This window comes from Babesia bigemina, assembly GCF_000981445.1.
Source record: "Babesia bigemina genome assembly Bbig001, chromosome : I".
Taxonomy (NCBI): Eukaryota; Apicomplexa; class Aconoidasida; order Piroplasmida; family Babesiidae; genus Babesia; species Babesia bigemina.
Genome location: NC_027216.1, coordinates 256319 through 272234, shown reverse-complemented (window position 1 = coordinate 272234; position 15916 = coordinate 256319). Strand labels below are relative to the sequence as shown.

At 55.1% G+C, this 15916-nt stretch overlaps 8 protein-coding genes across 8 annotated transcripts; 2 read left to right on the top strand and 6 right to left on the bottom strand.

Annotated features, from left to right (window-relative positions):
- Positions 1-26: 26 nt before the first annotated feature.
- On the bottom strand, positions 27-1158 carry BBBOND_0101050 (50S ribosomal protein L25; the record flags this gene model as incomplete). Its single annotated transcript, XM_012910508.1, has 2 exons — positions 27-358; positions 699-1158. 2 exons carry the CDS (start codon positions 1156-1158, stop codon positions 27-29), a joined length of 792 nt encoding a protein of 263 aa, XP_012765962.1.
- A 1818-nt stretch (positions 1159-2976) lies between these two features.
- On the bottom strand, positions 2977-4149 carry BBBOND_0101040 (cytochrome c oxidase subunit Vb, putative; the record flags this gene model as incomplete). Its single annotated transcript, XM_012910507.1, has 3 exons — positions 2977-3065; positions 3101-3384; positions 3506-4149. The coding sequence occupies 3 exons, from the start codon at positions 4147-4149 to the stop codon at positions 2977-2979; spliced, it is 1017 nt and encodes a 338-aa protein (XP_012765961.1).
- A 670-nt stretch (positions 4150-4819) lies between these two features.
- Positions 4820-6067, top strand: BBBOND_0101030 (core histone H2A/H2B/H3/H4 family protein, putative; the record flags this gene model as incomplete). The annotated part of the gene is made up of 1 exon (XM_012910506.1): positions 4820-6067. The coding sequence occupies one exon, from the start codon at positions 4820-4822 to the stop codon at positions 6065-6067; it is 1248 nt and encodes a 415-aa protein (XP_012765960.1).
- Positions 6068-6356: 289 nt separating this feature from the next.
- On the bottom strand, positions 6357-7676 carry BBBOND_0101020 (Ser/Thr protein phosphatase family protein, putative; the record flags this gene model as incomplete). Its single annotated transcript, XM_012910505.1, has 2 exons — positions 6357-7130; positions 7446-7676. The coding sequence occupies 2 exons, from the start codon at positions 7674-7676 to the stop codon at positions 6357-6359; spliced, it is 1005 nt and encodes a 334-aa protein (XP_012765959.1).
- A 94-nt stretch (positions 7677-7770) lies between these two features.
- On the bottom strand, positions 7771-9046 carry BBBOND_0101010 (hypothetical protein, conserved; the record flags this gene model as incomplete). The annotated part of the gene is made up of 3 exons (XM_012910504.1): positions 7771-7923; positions 7960-8942; positions 9004-9046. The coding sequence occupies 3 exons, from the start codon at positions 9044-9046 to the stop codon at positions 7771-7773; spliced, it is 1179 nt and encodes a 392-aa protein (XP_012765958.1).
- A 368-nt stretch (positions 9047-9414) lies between these two features.
- Positions 9415-11052, bottom strand: BBBOND_0101000 (tRNA synthetase class II core domain containing protein, putative; the record flags this gene model as incomplete). Its single annotated transcript, XM_012910503.1, has 2 exons — positions 9415-10688; positions 10968-11052. 2 exons carry the CDS (start codon positions 11050-11052, stop codon positions 9415-9417), a joined length of 1359 nt encoding a protein of 452 aa, XP_012765957.1.
- A 421-nt stretch (positions 11053-11473) lies between these two features.
- BBBOND_0100990 (histone deacetylase, putative) lies at positions 11474-12826 on the top strand (the record flags this gene model as incomplete). The annotated part of the gene is made up of 1 exon (XM_012910502.1): positions 11474-12826. The coding sequence occupies one exon, from the start codon at positions 11474-11476 to the stop codon at positions 12824-12826; it is 1353 nt and encodes a 450-aa protein (XP_012765956.1).
- Positions 12827-13689: 863 nt separating this feature from the next.
- Positions 13690-14583, bottom strand: BBBOND_0100980 (hypothetical protein; the record flags this gene model as incomplete). The annotated part of the gene is made up of 1 exon (XM_012910501.1): positions 13690-14583. One exon carries the CDS (start codon positions 14581-14583, stop codon positions 13690-13692), a length of 894 nt encoding a protein of 297 aa, XP_012765955.1.
- Between the last annotated feature and the right edge of the window lie 1333 nt (positions 14584-15916).

Sequence of the window (15916 nt, the reverse complement as noted above, 5' to 3'; positions counted from 1 at the left end):
ATAAGGTTAGGTGGCGCCTTGCGGCGTTACTGTTTCGGGAAGAAGCCCTTGTACGTTAGGTGGATGCGCCTGCCCTTCTTGTTTAGGAAGTTGGGGTCGACGTAGTCCGGCGGCAGCGGCTCCTCCGGCAGCGAGCCCGCCTGGTACGTGCAGACGACCTCCTGCGTGTCGGGGTTGTACGACCGGTGGAACAAGACGCTTTCGTCCTCCGGAAGCAGGTGTGCGATATCCTTGAGCATGATCGAGTTAAACGGCTCCCTGAAGTCTAGCTTCGACACGTCGATGAGGAACGGCGGTGGCACCGTTTTACCCGCCACCTCACACTTGATGGTGGGCATCATCAGCTGCACGTGGTACCCTGCAAACGATGTGCGCCCGCTAATGAAACAGGCACGACCAATGCCTTGCACAGCCTCGGGTCATGCAGCCCCCTTTGGTACCACCAGCAGTATAAATACACCGCAGCACGATTACGCGGCAACCAACGGGCTTCCTCACGGCACAATTACGAGGTAAGCAACGGGCTTCCTCACGGAACGATTACGAGGCAACCAACAGATTTCATCACGGCACGATTACGAGGCAAGCAGCAGATTTCATCACGGCACGATTACGAGGCAAGCAGCAGATTTCATCACGGCACGATTAGGCAACAAGCAACGGGTTCATTAACGTCGCGGCACGAAATGAACGCTCACCTTTGAGGTAAGCCGGGGATGCCAACAGCCCGACCACCGTGCATGGGATGTCGACCTCGGATATGCAGCCTTCCACGTGGCGGCTGAACTTCACGAAGTACAGCACCTTCTCAATCGGGTCGGCGTGCACGTGCGTCACCACGCAGCGCTCCACGGCATCGCCGATCTGCAGGTTGTACAGCCTTCCACTGAAGAGGTGGCTGAGGTGGCCGTGCTCCTCGTCAAAGGCCAGCCGGAAGATGTCGCTGACCTTTATGCATATTTTGCGCGGCGGGCCGTGCGCGGTGATGATCGCCGGCACGAGCTTGCTGGCCAGGAGGTGCTCCTTCTGAACGAACCGGGGCCAGGTGTGCGCGGCCACGGTAGCCTCCGTGTCGCGGGAGTGCTCGCGAAACTGCTCACACAGCTGCCGTTTCAGTATTTTCCAGTGCTCCCGCTTGAGGATGTTCTTAAACGACATTATTTTATGCCATAGTTACGTGGTCAGTACAGTGTGTAGTGCGTCGACGAAGTAGTCCATGTTGGCCTGGTTGAGGCCGGCGATGGACACCCGGGCGTCCGCCATCATGTAAATGTGGAACTCCGTGCGCAGCCGCTCAACGGCCTGAGGGGAGATGCCGAGGTAGACAAACATGCCAGTTTGCGTAGTCACGTGATTCCACTTGCCCGGCACTTTCTTCTCCTCCAATTTCGCCCGTAGGAAGACGCGCAGCCCGTTGAGCCTCGTAGCCACGGCCTGCAGCTCCTTAACCCACATTGCCTTCAGCGTCGGGTCTGACATGACCCTGTACGCGACCTCAGCGCCGTGCCTGGTAGGGGATCCGAATCTGCCCCTGCCGACGAGTCCCAGGTTCGAAATCAGCACGTTCCTCTTCGGTATGTAGTCTTTCTTGAACAGCTGCGGGATAAATGTGGGCGAGTTTTAAGTCGGCGGTAACTTACGCAGTGCATGATGCCGATCCTGGCGGAGTACACGCTCATGTTCTTGGAGAAGGACTGCGCGACGAACATGTCCATCTCCTTATCGGCGAACATGCGCACCGCAAACGCGTCCTTGTCGAGGTCGCCAGTGCCGAAACCCTGGTAGGCGATGTCCAGCAGCGGTATGAGGCCGCGCTCCAGAACGATGTCCCTGATCTGCGACCACTGGTCGCGGGTGAGGTCGAAGCCAGTGGGGTTGTGGCAGCACGCCTGCAGGATGACGACGGAGCCCTTCTCGTACGACTTGAACGCGGCTACCATCTCGTCAAAGTCCACGCCCTTCTCCACGGAGCTGAAGTACGGGTACTCATCGTACTCCAGGCCGGCAGTGGTGACAAGCCTCTCGTAGTTGTTCCAGCACGGTTTGCTTGCGTAAGCTTTCTGCAGGGTATTTGACAACGAATCCAATTGTCAATGCGAAATAGCGCAATCACTGATCAAGTTGGTGCCAACATTATCCGAGCGCTGGTTGATACCAAGTAGCTCAATACCACGTAGCATGGCCAATGAAACACTTAACAGCGCAATAACCACCCACTACGCAAGCATGATGCGCATTAGTGTCTTAAACTGTCACATACAGCACAATAAAAAGGGTTTTAAAGCAGCGACGTAACGGCAACGGGAATCAGGGGTCATTCGAAAGACGATGCGAAAGTTACTCACCTTGGCGTAGGGCACGAATTCCTTCACCAGCAGCAAAGCGGAATAGATAGCGTTGGTAGCGGATCCGGTGTGGAACGCAACGATGCGCTGGCACAGCTCCTCATAAGCCTCGCTGCCCATATCGCCCTTGAAAAGGATGTCACGGGCCGCATCGGCAAACTTCTGGTGACCGTTTAAAGGCAGGTACTCCTCAAACTCCTTCTCGTCCTCGAGAATCTGGCGTTTCGCAGTGCGAACAGCCCTGCGATGTGTTATCGGTTCAGATGTGCAAGCCTACTGGAAAAGCTGAGGGCGACCTTCCTCATCTCGGTAGGCTCCCAGACATAGGTCAATCTTACTCGGATGTGTATCGGCCTTGGCGAGCGCGGCCATGCCGAAGTTGCCGTCGGCCGGCTGCTCCGTTATGTAATGGAAGATCGACATCTTGCCGCCTCCACAATGAACGTATTTTTCGAGATTCTAGGGTGTGCACGTTTATTGGTTTTGTCAGGTGGGCGCCATTCTTGGCAGTAGGCGGGCAGCCCCGCAAACGCCGCCCCCTGAGACACCGCTCGCAGCAAGCGAACGCCTGACAGGCATACGCTCGTACGCCGCAGAGGTGTGTATTAGTATCAGTAAGTTACACAACACATTACTGAGGCCTGAATTCGGACAGCCGGTTAGGGTCAGCGTCCGCGTCTTTAGACGCGGTGATTTCGGGCACTGGATTCCCCCATTTGCCTGAGCGCCATGAGTTTCGTTTGTGGCGGACGTACCCTGTAAGAACAGCTGCTTGTAGGTGGCGTTGCCCACGGGCCACCGCAGGTACTCTCCGGAGTTCCACTTGAGGTGACCCTTGGCCAGCACGTCCTTGTTGAACACGTCGTCGATGTCCGGGTCAACCGGGAAGGGGTCCTCTCCATCGGGCAGTGAGTACAGCACTCTGACCAGCATGAAAATCTGGTCGCACTCTCCGCAACGGTACAGGAAGCCCTCGCGGCAGCGGAACCACAGCGGCACGTGCTCGTGCTCGCCGGCGCCACCAGTGCAGCCAACAACCCTGTATCACCATTAGTTCCGCCCACTCACGCTCTCGCGTATAACAACGGCACGTACGATAAAAGTTCACATAAGCGACTAAGCTTTTGCAACCACGACGGCAAAAGGTGAACTACACCTACCTTTCGGTGAGCACGCTGGGCACCAGCACGGGGTTCTTTATTGTGCCGAACGGGCCGACGAAGGGGGAGGTCTTCAGGTACTCGTAGAGCTCCAGGAGGCCCAGCATGTGCTCCGAGGGCTCGTTGACGACCTGCATGCCGAGGTCGACGGCCAGCTGCTTGTACGACTTCTTCGGCAGCGAGTCGGCGTCCATCAGCGTCGACTCGCCCCTGATCCTCCAGTACCAGTAGCTACCGAAGTAGTCCATCATCTTCGGGTCCGTCTTCATGAGGGCGTCTATATCCTTCGGCATGGTGTCTATCGGGAGCTCGAAGTCATGCGTCTGCGTACGCGAAAAGTGGACATAGCCCCGGGCGTTGTTGCGCAAAAAATCGCTCCTAGCCACGGCAAAGGTGGGTCTCACCGGCCTCGAGAGGCTGGCGACGATGCGATAGGCCATGTTTGGCGTCATATGGGTGATCTGCGGGTACGACCACTCCTCGCGCGCGTACGCACGAAAATGCGGCGATTCCGCCTTCCGCCACGTTCCAAATGACGGTTGTCGCGTGACAAAAATCGCCTTTGCAGTCTCACGAAACGCACGGTTGGTGGCGACGCGTATTATCTGCTCGATTTCGCCGCCGACAAATGGGGAATGTAGCATCGGGAATCGAACTGCGCGAACACCGCGTCCACGTCGCACATTTCGATATCGGTGTAACACGTGGATAAATTTCGTTATTTATCGGCCGGTCTGCGGTACTTGGCAGGAGATGTGTACCGACCGCCGCTGTGACGACTCAGCACCCGTATGCGACTGCTGATGCTCAGTAAAAGGGCCAAGGACTTGTTTGTAGCGCTCTTATGAAGTTTGGAAATTTCTGAAGTGGAGGACTGTTGATTGAAAGGCGGCTGCCTGTTGAGCTCCGACGCTGGTTAGGCGGAGCAACGTCGTCACTTGTTTATATTGCCGAAGCCGCCAGATTTCGGTGTTTACTTGGGGCTTCCGACCGCTGTTATAAGTGCACAAGCGCTGTGAGTGCTCGCTACAAAGGAGCCCAAATTTTGTTACTGCATAAACGTAGTTTTGTACTTGTCGGTGTTGCAGGTTAGTTGTCGCGGATATACGCTTCACCAATAGGCCGCCATATGTTTAAAGCTCGTATAATTTCGGGATTTCGGGAGTATCAGTATTGAAATAATTCTTCTGCTAACGCAATTGCAAAGGGTTTCTTACTAGTTGAGTGGCAGTGTCATGTTGGTGACATACAACTAATTAACTGCTCGCTATTTAAGGGCCGTGGGACCCGTAGCGAAGAAACTGCAGCGTCACAATGGCGTCCGACAGCGATGTAGAGGGGTACTCCACCCCGGAAGAAGACGCCACCTTCGACGACGTGCGCCCGAGCCGCATCCCCGGAGTGGGCAGCGCCAGTCGCCATTTTTTCGGCGATGATCTGGTGGTGGTATCCTCATCGTCCCCGTCGGATTCTTCAGTGCAGGAGATCGAAATGGAGTCCGTTGGCGACGAAGTATACGTGGTTTCGCCCCGGCCGCAGTCAGTCACTCGCAGTGCGCGAAGTTCGTCGGCGGTATCGCTGGACCTTGCGCCGTCACGACAAACCTCAATTGGCAGCGCCATAGGAGCAGCAGCCTTAGCCAGGGAGAACAGAGTTTTGGACAGTGACACCACGCTGGGCACCTCTATGGTTGACGGTGGCCGCGATAGCTTCGCCAGCGCCACCAGCTTCCCCCGTGATGCAGAGTCCCGTGGCAGCGTCACCGGTCGGTCTGACCGCCAGCCGAGGGTCAGCGTCGTCGGCAGGCCCATCGACGTGGGTGCCAGCAGTGTGCGCGGGTCACTCCACAATGCTCGCAACACCGATGGTGGGTCCACGAGCAGCGCCAGCCGGCGCTTCGCCACGGAGTCGCGGCCGTCCACCTCGGTAGCTGCACCTTCGCAACCGGATATGAGCGACGCCGTTACAGCCAGCCTCCTTGCCGAGGCGCGCGCGGCCCCTGTGCCGAAGCGGCCTCCGATCAAGCCCGTGGCGGTGCTCTCGCCAGCGAGGATCATCGCCGAGTTCAAGCGCGGCTCTATGAGCAAGCAGCAGGCTGTGGAATCGCTGATTCGCTACCGCATGAACAAAATGCTCCACAAAAACTCCGATCGCATGTATGTGGACAAGGACGGGGACGTCCGCTTCGTCAAGGGCTACGACTTCGGGAAGTCGCGTGACACCCGCGGGCGAGTGATCCGCCGCAACGGCCTCACGCGCATCGAACGCGAGATCTTGGCGTACCAGAAGAGCACGCACCTGCTGATACCGCGCGCCGTCTTCGCGAGGATAGTGCGCGACATAGCGCAGACGTGGTGGCGCGGCCCCGAGCCCGTCAAATTCACAGTGGAGGCCCTGTCTGCGCTGCAGGCTGCCACGGAGGACGAAATCACACGCCTGCTGGAGATATCCACCGCCTGCTCGTATCACGCGAAGCGCATCACACTGCGCATAGACGACATGCGGCTGGCACGATTCTGCCGTGGCCGGCAGGAGTACGAGTTTTTCAACATAAAGCGCTGACATTTCATTTAATGCTAAGTACACTCCGTGGCCAGGTGAAATGCGTGATTTACGCGAGAACGTAGGCGGATTGGCGCGACGCAGCCTCCAACGAGAGCGGCACCTGCCCATAAGGGCGCCAGGCCAAAAAGAAAACTGTACGACCAGACATATAGGAATGTTGTACGTGAATGGTGTGGGTGGCAAAACTGTTCGCTAGTGTAATGGTGTGGCTGTGGCTATGTAATCGCATCGTATATTATTATCGTTTGGCTCTTGATGGTCGTACGTTGAGACAGCAGGTGCGTGGTCACAGGAAGTATTCCGGAATGGGCTTCTTGGCAGGCACGCCGCGCTTGTTGGGCGCCACCGCATCGAACTTCTTGAAGCTGCAGTTGAGGTTCTCGTCAACCTCCATGATGCTTGCGATGTTGCCGCAGCGGTAGCAGTAGTTCGGCGCCGACCACACGGTGACCAGCATCTTGTTGAACCACCACTTGTAACCCTCCATGACCAGCTGGTGGGCCCGGGCGATCGTGTCGACCTTGTTCTGGTGGCAGAACTGGCGGACCACGTCCCCTCCGAAGAGGAAACCGGCGCCGCGCGGGCTCGCCCCCCAGCCGTCCATCGCCTCGGGGTCGCTCCACATCAGATCGCACATGGGCCCCTCGTGCGGCACCTCCTGCTTGCGGTCGAGGTACCGGATCTCATCAAGGGTAGAGAACGAGGGCGAGAGCCCGCCATGGATGCAGAAGTACCGTTCATCGACGAGCGCGCCAATGGCGAAGTAGTCGAATATCTCCGTGCAGTAGCTCCACACGTTGACACTGCCGTACTTGCGCATGCACTCGTCGTAGAACCCGTACACCTGCGTTATGTTGCGCGACTCATGGTTGCCACGGATGAGCGTGATGCGATCTGGGTACCTGACCTTGAGGCACAGCAGGAGGAGGAACGTCTCCACAGAGTAGTAGCCGCGGTCCACAAAATCGCCTAGGAAGAGGTAGTTCGTCTCCGGGATGTTCTGCCCAACCGCCAACAGCTCCTTGAAGTCATAGAACTGGCCGTGGATGTCTCCACATATCTGTGGCGCAGGTGAGCCAAAGCGTCTAGACACGCGGAAACAGGCACGCAATCACACGGAAGGAAGCCCGCAGAACAGGATGCATAACACAGACATTTGACACCTATAATACGCAGCGACACTTGGAAGGCGGGATTAACCGCCAACATCGGCGTATGCAGCTGGCCGCGAAGACGCATGTCGGCTTCGCAGGCCACGGCAAGCATTACGCCGCGGTATGCTGAGTACAGACACACATCGATCGTCAGCAGTGCGAATCACCATACAACATGCCACCGTTAGCCGCAATGCGCCGTTAATGCGACACCGCCGCACGCTGATTCGTCGGCTCTCACGCGTCCATGCGGTCGCCTTCCGCGGCTTTTCGCCGCTATACACGAGAGAATGCAATGAAAAATTCAGTACCGTAACGGGAGCGTCCACGCGTTGGATGTTAGACTCCTCGATGAGGATTTCCTTAGCCTTGTTGCATAGCAGCTTGACCTCGGATTCGCTGAGATACTCGCAGCGACGCAGCTGCTCAATATCACGGTCAATGTCACTCATGTCGAGCGCGTATCCGCTGGCGAGGCTCCAACGAAGTTTACAGTGATTTGGACTGCCAGTGTGTCCCCATAGTGGTACGTGATTTTATGGTGTGTTAGAGGTTGTCGTACTTGTGAAGGGCGGTGCGCCATTTGCGATAAATGACTTGGAAACGCGCCGCAGAGACGTTCTCGCGCAAGTTGGGCGTCTGCGGATCGCAGGGAGTGCGCTGGTCGATCGGCACCTTCCTGATGTAGTTCTGGTACCCCTGCGCGACATGTCGACAAAAACACGCGGTCATTACCTTGGTGGATTTGCCAATGGCGATGTCCTTCAGACGGCTGCAAATGCGGGTGTTAGGCGCTTCCTTCGCCTTCGGCTTCGGTTCCGTTTGCTGGAACTGCTTCAGCAGCAGCTGCGAGATGTGCTCCGTGTCGACCTTCCCCTTCATGACGTTGGGTTTCTTGGGCGGGTTGAGCGGCTCCTGCGTCAGGTCGTCGAAGTAGACGCCGGACTGGTCGTCGGTGGCCAGCTTCGCGCGCTTCGAGGTCTCCGCCTCCAGCATCGACATCGGGCTGACGCACGGCGACGCGAACTCCACCGTCTTACCCTTCGAAGCGGATGCGTCCTTGGGCGCACGCTTAGCCTTGTTGGCTGTTTTGGGGGTGCTAATGCCCGCGTCCTTGCTGTCCACTACATTTTTGTCACTACCATCCTTTGCCACGGGTCCCGTACACGCGTTGGCGCCACTACCATGCTTCGCGGAGTCAGACCCAGTCCGGACGTCCTTGGGCGCCCTTGACTTCGTCTCGGGCCTCGGCGAAGTGCGATCGCGCTGCGACGGGCTGCGCGAGTTTGCGCCGGAGGATTTGGACGACCGTGGCAGGCCGAGAATCCCCGTGAAGGACACCATAGCAACGCCGTTCTCGTCCCTCGGCACGTCCACAGCGCCGTTGTCCCAGCATTCCTTGAGCAGCGGCTTCGGCGAAAGCGTCGAGTCGTCCGACTCGCCCATGTCCTCCTGGGACAGCGGCATCTCGTCGATGGCGACGTCGCCCAGGTTCATCTTCAGCTGCATGTCCATGGTGACACCAGTGCCAGCTTGCATCGCCGTCACATGCCCCTCGCGCTCAATGAACGAGTCGTCCAGGTCGTCGGTCACGTCGTCCCTCAGCTGGTCAACGCAGCCCGCGTCGATGGCCGCGACCAGGCGCTCGGAGGTCACCGCCGCCGCACGCCGGTCCTGCATCTCGTACTTCATCAGCGCGGTGCGCCCGAACGACGCGCCTGAGACGGCATGAGCTGGTTGCGAACGCCAGTGCGGAGAGGCTGATGTGCAGAAACTTACAGGAGTCGCTGCTGACCACGTCGACCCATCTGCAGCTCGTCATATCGTTAGCGGTGTGTATGCTGTGACAAAACTCGTTAGTACACACGTTATTCGTAGCGCGGGCGTCTAGGTAAATTTGGTGTACGTTCCGCTGTCGTCCGCCTACCACCACGCGTTGCCGTCCACCACACCGCGGGTAGCCAGCCGAAAGACACCCTGGGGCACATCGGTGTGTGCTAGGCAAGCTGATTAGCTAATGTGTATGCTTTACTTGGAAATGTCGAAAGCGGATGCGGGGACTGGTGTGCCGGTCGCCGTGTCTAACGTCAACTGTAATGTAGCATATAATGCGATTAGCGCATTGAATTTTCGCCGCCTAGGGCAGGTCATTTAATGTGTACGATTGGCGCAACTTTATGGGCCCGAATGTCACGCGCACAGCAGCTCCAGCAGCCGCGCGGCCGGAAGCACGAAGTCGCCTTCGAACGCGCGGTGTACGTACCTCACCGGTTTGTCCAGGCGGCTTGTGTCGACGTTTGGCCAGCTTCGAGCTAGCAAGGCGGATTCTGATTGCCCCAGGTGGTACTCGTTGGAGGTACGACTCTCCTGCCGTATGGCCTCGGCCACGGCACCGCTAGGCTCACGGGTCCCGCCCACCTGAGTCGACTCGGAGACGTACACAACGTGCGGCACACCGATGGCTCGCAGGTCCGCTGTGCGCTGCTTCAGCGGGAGGTCACGGTTGTCCAGCAGTGTGTCAAGCCCGGCTTTGGATAGCGACACGTGCAAGTCGTGCGCCAGTTGGGCCACTTCAGCCGAATCCGTGTCGCAAGGCACAACTGCGACGTCGTAAGGGGCCATTATCTGCGGCAGCTTCAGCCCGTCGGCGTCGCTGTGCTGGGCCGCTGCCGCGTACAGTAGGCGCTGTATGCCTATGCCGTAGGAGTTGAGGTGCACGGGCTTCTTGCGCCGGCCTTCCACCTCGTAGCTGAGACCTGCCTCCTCACAGAGTGCGGTTCCCAACTTGAAGATGTGAGCGATCTCGAGCTTCGAGGAGTCGCCAGTGGCAGGGAGTTCAGCATCGAATTCCTCGTCGAAGCAGTCCCCGCGATCTTCACGTCTAATTGTATGTGCTATGCGCAGCTTCTGCAGTATGCGTTTGTAGCCCTCACGGAACTCCTCGTAGGCGGCCTCCGACGACTGCTCGTCTGCATGGAAGGAGTAGGCGTCCTTCATCGTGAATTCCCTGCACCGCATGGTCGCGTCGCAGGGGCGCAGCTCATCCCTGAACTTGGAGCGGATCTGGAATACCCTCAGCGGCAGCCGCGTTCGCGACAGGGGGCTGAGTGCGTTGCACGCCACCAGGCAAGCCAACTCCTCGCATGTGGGACTGAGGTGTAAAACGCGATCCTGTCTATCTTTAAGCTTGTACAAATCTCGGCCGAATTCCGCCTCGCGGCTCCGTATCAGACGCTCCGGCTGTAGTATCGGCAGCTCCAGTTCGTGTGTGTGGAGACGCGCCATCTCAACCCTTAGGACTCGCTCCAGACGCGCGACTATCTTCCTGCCGACCGGTAGCAGCGCGTGTATTCCGGGCGCGACCTTAGCGAACACACCTCCCTTGCGAAGCAGCCGACGGAGCGGGGCGCCATGGTCGCCGCTCACCCCGTCTCCACGGGCCTCGGGCACGCCGAAGAGCTCTCCTGCGACAGCGTTGGCAACTGCACGTCTGCTAGGCAGAGGTGAGCCGCGTCCTAGGGCGAATAAAGCGCCACTACAGGTTGTCGTTGCCCTGAATCCTGCAGACACATGAGTGCGCTAAAAAAAGCAGGATTCCACGCCAATTTGGGCTCAAAACTCATATTTATAGCATAGATGAAATACACGAATAGCACACGTCAGCAAGTTCGCCTTCCACAAAATCAGCGGATGGCGGAATTGCCGATCTCGATCATAAGACACGACTGCGTAACGAAACGTACCATGTGCAAATAACGCTCCCGGCAATGCCCAGTCGCATGCGTACCACGCCAGAGACAACACGGCAAATATCCGTAGTCTGCCCATGGAAGGACCGCAGCTGCGGTGCACCGACAGCGACGATGTGCGACCGAGCTCCCCATCTGGCCGACACACCACGACCTCCGCGGCACGCACAGTCGGTACGTATCAAGTGGCTTGTATTACATGGCGAAACAGGGGCAGCAGATGTACTATAACTGGCACCTTTAGGCGCCGCGGAAACCCCGGCCGGATTTGAGCAGGTCGCAGAGCGGCAGCTGCATGGTGAGTGGCACATCACGCCGCGCGAATTGCGACACGTGAGCGACCTCCCCGTGTGTGCCGCATCGAAAATAGCGAGCAGTTCAGGAGGTGTGCCTGTCGGTGAGCGGGGTTCGTGTCTGTGTGAGCTGTCTATTTTCCCATCGGACGCTTCAACGGGCAGCTCGTCGGTTAGTGTGTGACACGCAAAGCCCGTTTTATAACCATGGAGAAGCGTGTGTCATACTTCTACGACCCCGATGTGGGCAGCTACTACTATGGCCCCGGGCATCCCATGAAGCCGCAGCGCATCAGGATGGCTCACGCCCTGGTGCTCAGCTACGACCTGTACCGACACATGGAGGTCTTCAGGCCTCATAAGGCCGTGGAACCAGAACTGCTGGCGTTCCACGACAATGACTACATCCAGTTCCTCTCGGGAGTGAGCCCGGAGAACTACCGCGAGTTCGCCTACCAGCTCAAGCGCTTCAACGTCGGCGAGGCGACCGACTGCCCGGTCTTTGATGGGCTATTCGTGTTCCAGCAGAGCTGCAGTGGCGCGTCAATCGACGCCGCGCACCGCCTGAACAACCAGCAGGCGGACATTTGCATCAACTGGTCAGGAGGGCTGCATCACGCCAAGCGTTCGGAGGCATCGGGGTTCTGCTACCTCAACGACATCGTATTGGGTATTCTGGAGCTGCTGAAGTACCACGCGCGTGTCATGTATATTGACATCGACGTGCATCACGGCGACGGAGTGGAGGAGGCCTTCTACGTCACGCACCGCGTGATGACTGTTAGCTTCCACAAATTTGGAAACTTCTTCCCGGGGACCGGCGACGTCACGGACGTGGGCGTCGCATCCGGCAAATACTACAGTGTCAACGTGCCGCTAAACGATGGCATGGACGACGACAGCTTTGCCGATCTGTTCAAGGTTGTGATCGGCAAGTGCGTCGAGATATACGAGCCCGGCGCCATTGTGCTACAATGCGGTGCAGATAGTCTAACTGGCGACCGGCTGGGTAGATTCAACCTCAGCAACAAGGGCCACGCGCGCTGCGTCGAGTTCTGCCGCAGCCTCAACATCCCGCTGCTGGTGCTGGGAGGCGGCGGGTACACAATCCGTAACGTCGCACGCTGCTGGGCGTACGAAACCGGGGTCGTTCTCGGTAAGCAGGACGAAATGTCCAACCAAATTTCTCTCAATGAGTACTACGACTACTACGCGCCAGACTTCAACCTCCACCTCACCCCAACCAACATGCCCAACTACAACACTCCGGAGCACCTCGAGCGCATCAAGATGAAGGTTATTGACAACTTGCGCCACGTTGAGCGCGCGCCTGGAGTGCAGTTCGCCCACGTGCCGCCGGACTTCCTGCAGTACGACGATGACGAAGACGAAGCTGCTCAGCAGGAGGTCTTCGATGAGGGCGGGGGCCTCGCTACCTCGTCAGCGAGCGAGCTTCGCGGTCCGAGCCCTCCCATATACGTAAACCACCGCTTGCGTCGTAAGGACTACAAAAACGATTACTACGACCTGCCAGACCGTGATCAGCAGGTGCCAATCTGAGCACCATCTGCACCCATTTCGCTGCTGAGTGCTATCACACAAACAGCGATTCTAAATAATCGGATTTTTATGACGTTGGTGGTTGTATATGCGCTGTTGTGGTGGTGGGTGTCAATACATTTTGTGGCAAATCAGTGATTACGTTATCATGCAAGCAGAAGTTGAGGTGCGGTAAACGCTAATTTCTGCAGGCGCAACAAAAGGCGATACTAGTTGAGCCACATCTTGCAGGGTAGTATAGAAGCTAAATCTTTTACTCAGCATGTGGCAAAATGTTGCCTCCTAAAGTGGATGGATTACCGATCAAAGTGACTCACGAAGCTGTTTTATACAGGTCGGAGGGGAAATATTGAACATCATAAGTAAAAGAGGGCGTACGCGGAATCATCATATATATGAGAACTCGAAGAGAAGAGTATGATAAGTAAGCTCCAAATTAGGAGTTACACAAACATGCAATTGAACATAAAATACTTGCTGCACAATATGAATGAGTTTAGTCTGATGCCCGAAGTGAAGGCGACGTGAAATATGGAATTTAGCGGCACCATGGTAGAACGTGACACTAAGGTGGCTAGTGGAACCATATGAAATGACATGGCGTGGATATGGTACCGCAGGACATATTAAACGACATAATATACTAGGCTGGTTTACATGATACCATGACAAATTCATGAGCATAGTACTTAACTATGACTAGGGATGGTTTATATAACTCATTCATAACAATTGCCCCGTATTTCTGTCATGCATCACTCTGCACTAGAGCAGCGATGATTTCAATGGTTCTGATAATAAAACAAAAGGAAATCACTACATTTTTATAATACAGTTGTTGCCATATTAGCGCTCTACATATTCTACGATAAGCCAGCGTATGTCCTTGGACGGAAGGCGGCGTAGCGGTCAACGTTAACATCGGGAAGTCCGCCACCGACGAGATTAGTCAGGGATCTTCCGGGATGCCTAGGAGCACTGGGAAATGCGGCACGTATTTTAGTCGTAATCGCGTGGAACTTCTCGGGAAGCATAAACCTAAAAATAAGGAATGCTGACACAGTGATAACCAAGGGAACAGCTATGTAGCAGCAGCGCCTAAATTTATCTTGGCCGCATAGTTTACCGCAGTATGTGCAATAAATGATGCAATTGCCGTCGGGCTGCAGTACACCACCAAGCCAATTGCAGTTGTTTTCAGTACATTCCTCGCCTGGGTGGGGCATTTTATCGCACACGATTACATTTTTAGTAGTGCGAACCAATACAGCGCCGTATTTGTCGTCGTAGTTGTCGTATTTGACGTGGCCTTGGCATTTATCAGGCCTTGGCTTTTTGTCTCCGCACCTGCCGATTACGTAGCCATTACACCCTTTTCCATTACAATTCCTCGGATCACACCAGCTACAGCAGCTACAAATAACGCCATTACATTTCGTTCCGCAACTGCATTGATAACATAGACATGGTTGCCCTTTTTCGCATTTTGTCTCGCATCTCTTACAATCATTCTTCTCTTTTCCTTTGCATTTACCATCTTTGCCGTCTCCATAACAATCTTCTTGACAACCACAGCGGGGAATATGACATCTACAAGGATCGTTTTTCTTGCATTTATCCTTGCAGCGCTTGCAGTTAGGATCGCAGCACGACTTGCACGTAGTACATTTTTCATCAGAGCATGGACCATTGCTGGACTTATCACACGTAATATTGAAGCATTGACACGTGTTCCCCTCCACCTGCTCCCTCGCCATCATCCCCCAAATTCATTCGCAGAACCCTACAAAGGTATGAACAACATATACAAACAGAATAACTGCTGAAATAGTCACGATTAGGTGACGACGCATCATAAAAGCAAGCAACAATGCGGAACGACGAACAACCAACCTGACGGTTACACGAGTTGAGTGATTCTATATCTCAGTCGCCTCAGATTAGATCGACATCAAGACGGGATATCCAACTGCTCGATACCGTACACTGCGGAGAAAATGGAGTTGTTTAAGGAATCCTATGTTGTAGATGCATGGCACACCTGGTGAATGTGAAATCGCAACACACTGCTACGAATCCAATACACACCAGTTATTGACATCACACAATAGGTGATGGCACGTTATGATTTAATGATATTTCGAACTTGTTGCTTCCGTTGCGCAATATCCTAATCTGAAAGCGGGGCGTCAACGGTACCATTTGCATGACTTAAATAAAGATCCGATTACCACATCGAAACCTTCAATTATAGCATCATTAGATTAGAGGCTAATCATAAGCATTCGAGATTGATGCGCTGGGCAATGTGCAATGGATTTACAGGAAACGACTTAAATTTCCCCGCAGTACTCTCCGTTCGCCGGCGGAAGCGAAGCGTTATATTAACACAAGTACATCTTCATCATACAATCTATGACGCATAACTGATGTTTTAGCTTCTTGTTTACAATGTGTTTTATTGTCATTTTGCTTCAAAAAATTATTTGACCTCACTTCAACATTTTCCGGCTGCAGCTACTCTCGCAGATGGGATGAACAATCATTATAGATATTCAACCTAGCCGTTTACCATACACGCACTGTTTGCTTTCGAAATCGAATTAATAGATGCGCTGCAAAGATGTATAATACAATTAATTGGTTAGGATCCGACTGTCGATACTGAAACATCGCTGACACGCCTTCACGCAGCAAACGTCATTTGTTATTATATTCGATCCAAGTTACATCATCTTCAGCAGCTCACAACTGTTGAACAGGCTATTACCATTTCAAATTGCAGTTAGTCACGAGCCACCGGCTTCAAGGCTTTAATTACTGCTCTCAAACATCTCACCTTCGATACTCAGTTCGCGTTTTCAACATCACTACTTACATCTGATTTTGTCTCCACCGTTTGGCTATGGTCCTCGTTCTTAAAGTGATCATATCTGTGTGGGCGGTGTCACCGAAGTTTTCTCAACATCATTGGTATGCTACTTGAGCCATTAACCACTTGATCGTCCGAAGTCTCCTCATATGAGCGGCAATTACTTTAGTTGGGATATCTAATCAGCCAAATACCGCTTGTAAATGTTCTCCCACCGA